The sequence below is a fragment of the Artibeus jamaicensis genome, unplaced genomic scaffold, assembly GCF_021234435.1.
Source record: "Artibeus jamaicensis isolate MK-2021 breed Jamaican fruit bat unplaced genomic scaffold, CSHL_Jam_final scaffold_660, whole genome shotgun sequence".
NCBI classification, from domain to species: Eukaryota; Metazoa; Chordata; class Mammalia; order Chiroptera; family Phyllostomidae; genus Artibeus; species Artibeus jamaicensis.
This window is the reverse complement of record NW_026522052.1, coordinates 7345352-7357783: the sequence shown is the minus strand read 5'-3', so window position 1 is coordinate 7357783 and position 12432 is coordinate 7345352. Positions and strand designations below refer to the sequence as shown.

The window sequence follows — 12432 nt, the reverse complement described above, 5'->3', positions numbered from 1 at the left end:
GCTTAATAACTAATAAAAGTTAAGCTTTTACAGCAGAAATTTATAAAAACAATGCAAAAGGAATAAATTTTGATGTTAAATTTTAATAACTTCAAAGTACTGATCACAAATAGTTACGATCATCTCACAGATAAAAAGTACTTGAATTCAACACACTTTTATGAGAAAATCCCTCAACAAACTAAGAATTGAAGGGCACCTCCTCAACCTGCCGAAGGGCAGCTGCAAAATCCCCACAGCTAATTCCGGTTAACAACCAGATGCTTTCTCCTAAGATCAAAAAAACAGCAAGGATGCCAATTCTTAAATTTCTATCCAACATTATATTACATGTTCTTGCTAAAGCAATTGGGCAAGAAAATGAAAAAAAATTTCAGATTGTTAGAAAAAAAGTAAAAATATCTCTATTCACAGGCAACATGATCTTGTAAATAGAATATCTCAAGAAATCCACTAAAAATTATAGAATAAACATTTCAACAATGTTTCAGAATATGAAATTAACATATAAAATTATATTCCTATGTACTTGCAGTAAATAAGAAATTAAATTTTAAAAACTCCATTTAATAGCATCAAAAAGAAAAGAATAAAAAACACATTTAATAGAAGAAATGCAAATTTTATGTCCTAAAAAAAAACAAAACATTTTAAAAAATTAAAGAAAGACTAAATAAATGGAATAATTCCCCATGTTCATGGACTGGAAGATTTAATAAATAATGACAAGATGGTAACTCCCACATTCATATATAGACTCAACACAATCCCTGTCAGAATCTCAGCTCACTTATTTGTGAAAATTAAAAAGTTGATTCTATATGAAAGACACAGGGATGAGGTCTGTGGGGAGGGGGGGATGGGAGGGAGGTGGGGAGACCGGGCGGAGGGGGTTTGGGATGGGAGAAATTGACAAAAGAAAACTGTACTTGAAAAATAACTCAATAAATTAAAAATAAAATAAAATTAAAAATTAAAAAAAAAAAAGTTGATTCTAAAATTCATATGGAATTGGCAAGGGGCCCAGAAAAGCCAATTAACCCTGAAAAAGAATAAAGCAGGACTTCCCAATTGCAAAAACTATTTTTATCATTTTATTCATTAATAAGCTATATTCCTACAGTGTAATTATAAAAACAAAAAATAACAAAGCTTAATGGAGCAAATAGTTCTATAAAGTTGTCTAAAATTCTGAGTGCACATAAACCTTTGTGAAATGATCAATAAAGGAATAAAAATCTCAATATCAAAGCCACGTAAAAGAAAGAATGCATATCACATCAGCAAATACAAAGAGCAGCAAAATGAGCTCTGTGACCAGAAGGGAACATCTGTGTAGTTACACAGTTGATAAAATAAGTTGATAAAATAACCAACCGCACTAATGAAAAAGAGTACTCACCTGGTTTTGGCACTGAGTTGGTCACTGATTGGGGAACTTTCTGATTAATTAACTCAACACAGTGTCCAGGGAAGAGCCCCACCTAAGAAAAGCAACAAAGACAGGATTTTAAATCAGAGAACAGACCAGTGTGTGAACAATGCCAATCCAATTCCAGTAATGTCCTCCACGGTCCCTCCCAAATGATTCTACTATTCCAAGACTGTAGAGCACAGAAGATACCAGTTACACAAACAAACAATGAAACAATCTGTTGCTATGCGTATAGAGAGTTATGTCTTTTAACTGCACAAATATCTCAGCCTGCTTTTTAAGTTTTAGCTTTTAGTGTCCCACACTTTTTTTACACCAATTAAAATATTTAATCTGACACCAACTCTGCATGTAGTACATATAATTTTTACCACTCAATAATATAATCTGCTGAAATTTCAATCTGGTTGTGTTAATATCTCCCCTGTCAATTTTTATATTTGTTATCATCTCTATAATTTTTTAAAAACCTACACTAAGCCACATTCAAATTTAAAAATTTTTTCTCTTCATTCTTCCACAGGTTTCATGAAAAATGACAAAACTAAAATAAACTGGTTAAACAACTGCTCATTTAAAACCTGGGTTCTTACTGTGGTTAAAGAGCTAGCAGTGTGTGGATATGTGGGAAAGCAAGAGAGAGCAAAAAAAGCCAGTCTCAGCATGTGGCTCTGAAAAACACACCACTTGGTGGAACTACTCAGGCCCAGGTCAAATCCCAGGGAGGTCGAATGCTAGGAAAAGACTGCAGAGTGCAGCCAAAAGAATGACTGCAGAGATAAACAGCCTGGGAACAAAAGTAAGAAGGAAATCTTTACCAATATTTATAGATGTTTCTTCAATAGGAATATAGTCAAACTACCATGCAGCAGATGTTAAAACTGAAACATGAAAATTACATCACTTTGTACACCCCCCTGTGGACAGGCTCTAGGGAAGAATGCAATCGTCTTCCAAGAATATGAATCATCATGAAGTTCTAAGCTGTATGATTTCCATCTGTGCAGGATTAGTTTCACATACTCATTTGCTGCATTATTATTTCAATTTCTGGATCGATAGTCTATGGTAGTTCTTAAAATTATAAAGACGTAACCAGTTATCATGAGCTAAAAGGGGGCTATTAACAATGATCGGTTTTGTTTGAAATATTTGAATTTGGAACTAAGTAAGATAAAATGACTGTAGTAAGTCCTGATATGTCAATAATCACCCTAAATGTGAATGGACAGAATTCACCAATCAAAAGGCACAAAGTACCAGATTAGGTTAAAAAACATGACCCAATTATATACTGCCTTCAGGAGACTCATTTCTGCTACAAAACAAGACACTGGCTCACTGTAAGGGGTGGACGATGACACTCCAAGCAAGTGGTATCCAGAGAAAAGAAGATGCAGTTGTATTTATATCAAACAAAATAGATGTTATGACAAAAAATAAAGAGACATATATAGGTATTTTATAATGACAGGCCAATCCATCAAAAAGATAACCATTTTATTAACATATAAGCATCCAACCCAGAAGCATGAAAATATATAAAGCAATTATTAACAAACCTGTAGGGAGGAATTAACAATACCCCCACTTATATTAATGGACAGATCATGAAGACAGAGTCTACATGGAATACTGGCTTTAAATGACACAGAGTAGATGGACTTAGTAGATATATTAGAACTGTCCATCCAAAACAGGAGACACATTCATCTCAAGTGCACATGGTACATTCTGAAGGACAGACCATATGTTGGGACAGAAGTCTCAATAAATTTAAGAAGACCGAAATCCTAACAAGCATCTAGTCTAACCAAAGTGGTATGAAACCAGAAATCAACTATAGAAAGGAAACTGGAAATATCACAAATGTGTGGAGACTAAACAACATGCTACTGAGCAACTACTGGGTCAAAGAACAAGTAAAAGAAGAACTCAAAAGATACAGATACACAACTAAAAATGAAAATATGACATACTATAATTTCTGGGATGCAAAAAAAGCAGTACTAAGAGGGAATTCACTAATAAAAAACCCAATATTACACCTGGAGGAGCTAGAAAAAGAAGAAACAAACAAAGCTCAAAGTTAGTAGAAGGAAGAAATAATAAAAATAAGAGTGAAAAAGAAGTGAAAGAAAAAAATAGAATAGAAAAAATTTCATAAAAGAGCAAGTGGTTCTTTGAAAATAAAAAAACTGACAAACCTCTAGGTAAATTCACTAAGAAAAAAGAGAAAAAACTCAAATAAATAAAAGCAGAAGTAAAAGAATTCAAATTAAAATGATATAATAAAAATACAAAGGATTATACAAGGGTACCATGAAAAGCTATAGGCCACTAAATTAAAAACCTAGAGGAAATGGACAAATTCTTAGAAGCTCACAACCTTTCTAGATTAAACCACGAAGAATTGGAAAACCTGAACAGACTGATCACAAGGTAACAAAATTAAAGCACTACTTAAAAACATCCTAAAACACGGAAATCCAGGACCTGGCTTCAACTGGTGAATTCTATTGTACAAAACATTCAAAAAAGATTTAATATATTTCCTTCTCAAACTCTCCCAAGAATCTGAGAAGGAGGGAATACTTGCTCATTCATTTAACAAACAGAAGATTACCCTGACAGTAAAAGCAGGTAATGGCAGCATACACATGCACACAAACTTACAGGCCGGCATCTCTGATGAACACAGATAAAAGAAATCCTCAACAAAGTGCCAGTGAACAGAATGCAACACTACATTAAACGTATCCCCTGCCACAGTTAAGTGGAATTCAGGGATGCAAGGATGACTCAACATATGCAAATCAATAAACGTGACACACCACAATGACAAAATGAAAGATGAAAATCATATGATGATCTCAACAGATGCATTAAAAGCACTTGAAAAGATACAACATCCATTTATAATGAAAACTATCAATGAGTATAAAAGAAAATTACATCAACATAATAAAAGCCACACACGACAAACCCTCAGCTAACATCATACACAACAGTAAAAAACTGAAAGCTTTTCCTATAAGATAAGGACATGACAGGGATGCCCACTCTCACCAATGTCATTCGACACAGCACTGGAAGTACTAGCCAGAGCAATTAGGCAAGAGATAAATAAATAAAAGGCACCTGAATTGAAAAAGAAGTAAAAATGTCACTATTTGTAGATCACGTGATTTTATACATTAAAAAGCCCTACAGATTCACCCAAACAATATTAGAAATAGTAAGATATTATAGTAGAGTTGTAGGATATGCAATCAATATATAAAAATCTGCCTCATTTCTCTATAAATATTAAAAGACAACCTCATTTATAATCACAATAAAAGAATAAAATACCCAGAAACAAACTTAATACATTAGGTGAAGGACCTGTACACTGAAAACCATGACATTGTTGAAATAAATTAAAGACACAAAAAATGGAAAGATATTCTATATTCACAGATTGGAAGACTAAACACAGTTAAAAAACTCCATATTACCTAATAGAATATACGGATTCAATGCAATCCCTATCACAATCCCAATGGCATTTTTCACAGAAATGGACCAAAAATTCTCAAATATATATGAAACTCCCAAAGACCCCACACTGCTAAAGCAATCCAGAGGGATAAAAAGTCTGGAGTTATCACATACACTGATTTCAAACTACACTATGTCCCTGGCCAGTTGGTTGGAGCATCATCCCATATACCCAAAGGCTGTGGGTTCAATCCTGGCCAGAGCATGTATAGTAGGCAACCAACTGATGTTTCTCTCTCACATCAATGTCTTCTGTCTTTCTGTCTCTCTCTACCCCCACCTATTTTCTCTGTCTCTTACAAAAAATCAATAAACATATCCTATAGTGAAGATTAAAAAAAGAAGAAAAATCAAACTATACTATAAACCTATAGTAACCAAAACAGTGTGGCATTGGCAGAAAAACTGAAACACAGACCAATGAAACAGAATCGAGAGTTTGGAAATAAGCCCACACATATAAGGAAAAGTAACTTATGAGAAAAGAGCCAAAAATATGCAATGGAGAGAGCAAAGTCTCTTCAATAAATGGGGCTGGGAAAACTGGACAGCCATATTCAGAAGAATGAAACTAGATCAGTGTCTTATAGCACACATGAAATTCACTCAAATGAATTAAAAAGTTGAATGCAGGAACTGAAACAATAAAAGTCATAGAAGAAAACATAGGCACTTAGCTTCTCTACATTGGTCTCAGAAGTGTTTTTGTGAATTTGACTCCTAAGCAAGGGAAACAAAAGCAATAATAAATGAATGGGACATCAAAGTAAAAAGCTTGTGCACAACAAAAGAAACAGTCAGTGAGCCCTGGCTGGGAGGCTTAGTTGGATTGTTGCCCTGCGCATCACAATGTTGCAGGTTCGGTCCCTGGTCGGGTGCATCTAGGAGGCAACAATCAATGTTTGTCTCTCACATCAGTGTTTCTCCCTCTTCTTTTCCCTCCCTTCCTCTCTATCTAAAATCAATAAATATATTCTTGGGTGAGGATTAAAAAAACAAATACATAAAAAAATTGAAAAAACCATCAAGGAAACAAAACGGCAGCCAGCTTAATGAAAAAAAGATACTTGCAAACAATATTTCCAATAAGGGATTAACTTCCAAAATATGTAAAGAACTTGTACACATCAACAACAACAAAAAAAACAATCCAATTAAAAAATAGGCAGAGGATCTGAAAAGATATTTTTCTAAGGAAGACATATATATGGCCACCATACATGTGAAAAGATGTTCAACATTAGTAGTTATTAGGGAATTGCATATCGAAACCACAATGAGAAACCACCTCACACCTGTTACAGTGGCTATTATTTAAAAAGCAAAACAAAACACAATGAATCACAAGTATCAGAAAGGACTTGGAGAAAAGGCAACCCTTTTATGCTGTTAGTGGGAACGTAAATTGGCACAGCCACTCTGTAAAACAGCATGGCGGTTCCTTAAAAAGTTAAGAAGAGAATTATCGTATGTCCCGGCAATTCCAACTCCGGGTATTTACCTGGGGAAAAAAAAACCCTAATTCATAAAGATATACGTACCTCCCTTTCTTCACTGCAACATTAATTACAATGGCCGAGACATGGGAACAACTGAAGTGCCCGTCCATGGATGAGTGGGTAAAGAAGATGTGGTGCATATGCACAGGGAATACTGCTCAGCCGTAAAAAAATAAAAAAGATGAAATATGGCCATTCGCAATAACATGGATGGATCAAATGCACTAGGCATCATGCTCAGTAAAATAAGTCAGAAAGGACAAAACCATGATTTAACTCATATGTGGAATATAAAACAAACAGTAGCTCACAGGCACAGACAACAAAACAGTGGTTACCAGAGGGAAAGTGGGTGCAATAGAACAAACTAGGTAAAAGGGGATCAGATAGACGGTAGCCAAGTTACTTCAGTGAATTTAATTTTAAAAATAAAGTGTATGGCTAAAACAATTGCCACCATAAAGAAGTGAAACTATTTTCTGTTGAATATATACACAAGAGTTAACCCTAAAATATAGTTAACAAACGCTGATACTTTTTGATGATACTTTAAGCTAATATTCCAACAAATGTAAATCATTCTGGTAAACTCAAAATAGCGAACATTAAAAGAAACTGCAACTATGGCAACAAGATATATGAATTATGTCATCCTGTTTTATATATTATTCTTTCTTAAGCAGCGGCAATTTCCAAAGCTCTAATTTATATGTCTGGGAAGAATGAGGTGAACTGGCAGCAGTGAAAATGAGATTCAACTCTCGGAAGGTGAACAAGGGAGAAAAGACCAGCATCTAGGCCCACAGGGGAGAGGAGTAAGTGGGTAATAAAAATATAGTAATAGAAGAAGAAGATTATAAAGAGAGAGCTGGAACAGGTTAGGGATGGCCTTAGAAGGAGAGAGGGCCTTCAGTTTGGTCATTTCCCCCAAGTGCTGGAGTGAAAGTGAGAAGCCAGAGATGCCCTTACAGCCAGCCTATAGTAAGCTGGTCCGGGTTTAACGACTGGCTCTTCAGAAGGACAGGCCTTGACTTGGAGTCTGCCAGCTGTTCACAGGGTCAGTACCTCCCCGCGGCTGGTTTCAGGCTATGGAGGCAGCACAACTGAATGCAGAGAACCACAGAGTACACGGGTGGAAGTAACCTCCAGAGCACAGGTAACAATCAATATTTTTTAAAGTTTAAAGTTTTTACTACCTTTGTTTTCAATAAAAATGCATTAACTTACAAAGGTGGACGCTTCAATGTTTAATAATGGCCGTGTTTAATAATTGCCCCACAAAATTCCTAAGAATTGCCCAGCTGTTTCAGCTCACCACTAATCTCCTGTCCCCAGGCCCTGTGCCTGCCCCACCTCTACTATCCCTGGAAACAGGTTTACAGCAGCCTGACAAGAACATGGCTTTCCCAGCCTAAGGAGAGATCTCAAAGGAACAGACTGCAATCTGCTTCTCCCGGTCTTCTTCCACCTTTCGCATACGCTCACACTATAAAGGAAATAGGTTTGGCTATAAAAGTGAATGTCCTGGAAGATACTTGGGTACAACTCAGAGGAAATATTAGCTATGGACCCACTGCAATAAAATAGCCAAGAGCTTCGGCAGCAGGGAGAGGATGAAGGAATCGCTGCAGAAGGCTGAAGCCTTGTGCTAACTATGGTCTCTTCGAGGTGTAACCAATCAAAACCTAAAGAGGAATTTCAACACATGTGTTCACCACTAAGTTTCTAAGAAAGTCCTATCTTAATGGTTTATGTATTTATTTCATGGCTAGTAAACCTTTAATTAAGCTTAGTAAAGGACCACTCTTACTCCCAGGGATATGCCACAGAGTTTTCACCAGCTGAACTGACCTGGCCTCAGGGTTTCCAATGTCTTCATTTCTGTCTACAGCTTCCTATGCCCCTGGGTCTCTAGTGCTCATATGCATAATGTGAAGTTCCAACTCAGAGACACCGCAATCCCTGCCTTCCTGTATTCCCCTTCCCAGGGTACCTATCTCCCTTCGAATACCTTTTTCCGATACCAATATGAACTCTGTGATTGACCAATTTGAAGTTATTAAAAAAGCAGTACCCTTGATTTCCTTGCACTATTACCCTTCTACCAAACCGATCCAGCAAACCCAGACTGAGTCAGTACACTTCCCTGCTTGCATGCCTCTGTATTGCTGGAGGAAAATCACATCACTGAGGAGGTTCCAAGCGAGACAAGTTCCTAGTCTGTCACCTAGAAATGCCCATTATTCCTCTCCACTCCCCACACATTCTCAGGGAACCGGTCCCCTTAGGGGTCTGTACAGTCTGACCTCCACATCCCTGGCAACACCAGTACAGCTGATCAGACCACAGGTTAATGACTGTCTCCTACATTTTTGGACCAAGTTATAATTTTTAATCATCTCCATTAAGCTGTTATAACTAGCAGATATTGTTTTAAAAAAAGAAGGAAGAGGATGAGATAAAGGAGCAGCAGCTATTATGAAGCAAAAAAGTGGAAGCAAATTCCCTAAATTCCTTACTTCCCAGTTTCTGGTTCCATTTATTTGTGGCCCAATCACTGGGTTTTTTAAGGATATTTCTATTTATAGCTCTCCCTTTCCTCACTGCCCCGCCAACTCCCCCCAAAATACCACATTTCTTCTGGTTTCTCTGCCTGATTTATACTTTTACTAAACCTTAAATGCCAGCTCCCTAATTTCCACTTTTAGAAACATTACTCTTGCAGTAGGATGCACAGGTTTGAGACTCAGAAACAAGGTCAGGGATCAGGATATAAATCTGGATTTGAGCATATATATGGTATTTTAAGCTAAGAAGTGAATACGACAGTCTAGGACAAAGAGGGTAGAATGAGAATGAGGTCCAACCCAAACTTTCGGGTCAGTAGAGGAGGACATGGTGTGACAGAAGACTGAGAAGACGGAGGAACTATTAGAGCGCTGTGTCATGTCTACCAAGAGAAGAACATGTCAGGAAAAGATAAATCAAATATTGATGAGAGTAGAAGTACAGTAAGAGGAGTAGCGAAGTATCCATTCTTTGCATGAGGCCAAACAGAGACCACTTCCTGCAAGAGAAGAAACCAAGGGTAAAGCTTATAGTTGTGACAGGTGAAGGTGGTAATGAGGGTCCTAGAACCTAAGCTGGATCAGAAGGCCAGTGAGGGCGGGAAGGGGGTGCTGGCAGAAACTTGAGGGGCCAAAGGAAGAATACTGAGAATGAATATAGAGTGCAACCACTTATTAAATAGCAAATAGCTAACAAATGAGATTAAATTTCTATTCCCAGAAAGCTCAGTGATTACTAAGACAAAATTACACGTGCTTTGAAATTTTAATTACTCTGCCTTGCCTTTCCTCCTTAGAAGAAGGAAGAAGAGGACAGAGGAGGCACTGTAAGTGGAGGGCAGGTAGATGGTAAGAGAAGCCTGTGAAATGGGGAGGAAACGGAAGTTAAGTTTGCCTGGAACACTGAATTTATAAAATAGAGAGCTGAAAGTTCTGGAAAAGAAATAACGAGGTTGGAGATCATGGGTGGCCTTACGTGTCGTGACAAGGCATCTGAAGTTTCTTCTGAATAAAATGAAAGTGACAAATTCTGAGGAGCACAGGGCCAAGAACAGTGAAGAAAATACTAATAGCTGTGTATGCCTTTCAGGATAGAGTAAAGGAAGGCAAGATGACCACCTTAGAAATTTACAAACACAGACTAAAAAAGAATTCATAAAAGCCTATAGTACAGAAATGGCATGAAGAATAAAGAAGAGTATATGAGTATGTAAGTTTTGAGAGTTCTTTATCTGTTATGAATACTATCAGATAGAATCACTGCAAATATTTCTTCCAATATCTGACTTGTCTTTTTATTTTCTTATTAGTAATGTCTTCAAAGAGCAGAAGTATTTTTAAATTTTGGTGAAATTCAATTTATTATCTTATGAATCATTCTTTTGATGTTGCCTCTAAGAAGTCTTTACTTAACCCAAAATCACAAGTTTTCTCCTATTTTTCTTCTAGATGCTTTATAGTTTAAGCTTTATATTTGGGAAGATGATCCATTTTGAGTTAATTTTTACAGATGGCACAAGAAATAAATCAAAGTTTCTCTGAAGACACATGGATATACAGTTGTTGCCACACCATTTATAAAACAGACCTTGTTTCCTTCACAGAAATGACATGGAACCGCTGCTGAAACCCAGTCACACGGGCACACCCAGGTTCGTGTCTCCACTGCTCTGTCTGTCTGCTGGCAACACGCTCTTGCCACTGCAGTAGCTCTACAGTGACCCTTCAATTAGTGTTAGCTCTCTGACTGTGCTTTTCTTTTTTCAGATCTGCCTGGATGCTCCACTCTAGGTCCTTTGTATTTCATACACGTGGTTTAATCTGTTTATCAAGTTCTACAAAAGAAGCTTGCTGAGATTTTGATTGGGATCAATTTAGGGAGAAATGACACCTTAGCAATAAAAAGACATACAACCCATACACATGATGTATTTCCCTGCTTATTTGGATAATCTTCGACTACTCTCAGAAACATTTCATAGTTTTTAGTACACCAATTTTTTGTATCTTTATTCAGATATATCCCTAAGTAGTTGATATTTTGATGCTATTATAAATGGGTCTTATTACATTTTCTGACTGACATCAATGCTGCTCTGCTGTGGACGACATTTAAAGTAACAAGATTCCCACACAGCTCTCCCAAGTACTTATATTTAAAGTAAACACTGTGTACTTTAAATTCATGAACTACTTTTCCTTTTTCTCCTTTATATCATGTGAAAAAGTATACTGACTTTTCTGAAACTCTGTTTGGAGGTAGTTATTTCATTTGTAAACTCATATCATTTGTGAACCTCACTTCAGAATCTTAAAGAGTTTATAAAACATTTAGCGTATTAAGGGGTTATAAAAATTGATGAAGTTAAGAACTATTGCTCAGAGCCATTTAGTCATTAATTTTCATGAAGGTGAATGTTAAGCATCATTTGGTAGGATATATTCTAATGTTACAAATTAACAAGAAGCTATCAAGGAAATTTATCTATAAATATCAATGGCAGCTGCTAACCATGCTAATAAGAAAAATAAAAACAGCAACAAGAAGTACTGAAAACAATTTAAGGAAATTTACATATTTTTGTGATCCAAGGGGGGAAACACAATACTGAAACTTACCCACCTTGTGTTCTGGTCCTGGTTATACCATTGCTCACTGTCTGTGAGTCAGAACAATTTATCTCAGTTCCTTTCGGTCTAGAATTTTATCATTTTAAAAGGACAGTGTAGGCCCAGGTGATTCACTGTATCTTCTCCACTGTAGAAATGCATGACTCTCACAAGTAGACAAGTAGAAGATACGTAGACAAGAATTTAATGGTTTATTAAATTACTTCTATGACCTGTTCTTTGGCCGGAATTCCTAGGTTTCTAAGCTCTGACACCAGACAGCAGAATGCCAATGGGCTAGTTCTTTACCTCCTGTCTGCTTTAGTTTCCTCATCAGGAAAACAGAGATGGTAATGGCACCTTTCTTAGAGCTGTGAGAATTAGAGGTTAAAACACTTAGAACTGCACACTCAGGAAATGCTACAAAATATGTCTATTTGTAGTATCACATATTGAATATTTCCTCTTCCTTGAAATTATATAACATTACAGATAAAAATGTACAATATCTGATTTCCTATGAATGCACTAGAGAAAAGACAGTTTGCGTTATTTAATCGTGAGTAATAAAAAGGTGCAGCTCTGGATTCCATACATAAAGATGGTGGTCTTTACAAAAACAATTAGGTAAATTGCCTTCTTCCATTAAACTACTACGATGGACGAGGTTTCCAAGTATCTTCCATTTTACAGAGACTACTTTTCTGAAAATAAGTTATATGGAATGGAGGACTTCCGCCAAGATGGAGGCGTAGGTGGGAACACTTTTCATCCTCAC

The 12432-nt window shown here is 36.5% G+C and overlaps 1 protein-coding gene across 3 annotated transcripts in view; it reads right to left on the bottom strand.

Annotated features, from left to right (window-relative positions):
* The window catches only part of ARHGAP32 (Rho GTPase activating protein 32), a 275104-nt gene that overhangs the window by 74124 nt on the left and 188548 nt on the right, over nucleotides 1-12432 (bottom strand). For all 3 annotated transcript variants that reach the window (XM_037134236.2, XM_053659422.1, XM_037134235.2), the window contains one exon: nucleotides 1403-1484. In XM_037134236.2, coding sequence (XP_036990131.2) covers nucleotides 1403-1484 — 82 coding nt within the window. The remainder of the gene's footprint in view (nucleotides 1-1402; nucleotides 1485-12432) is intronic.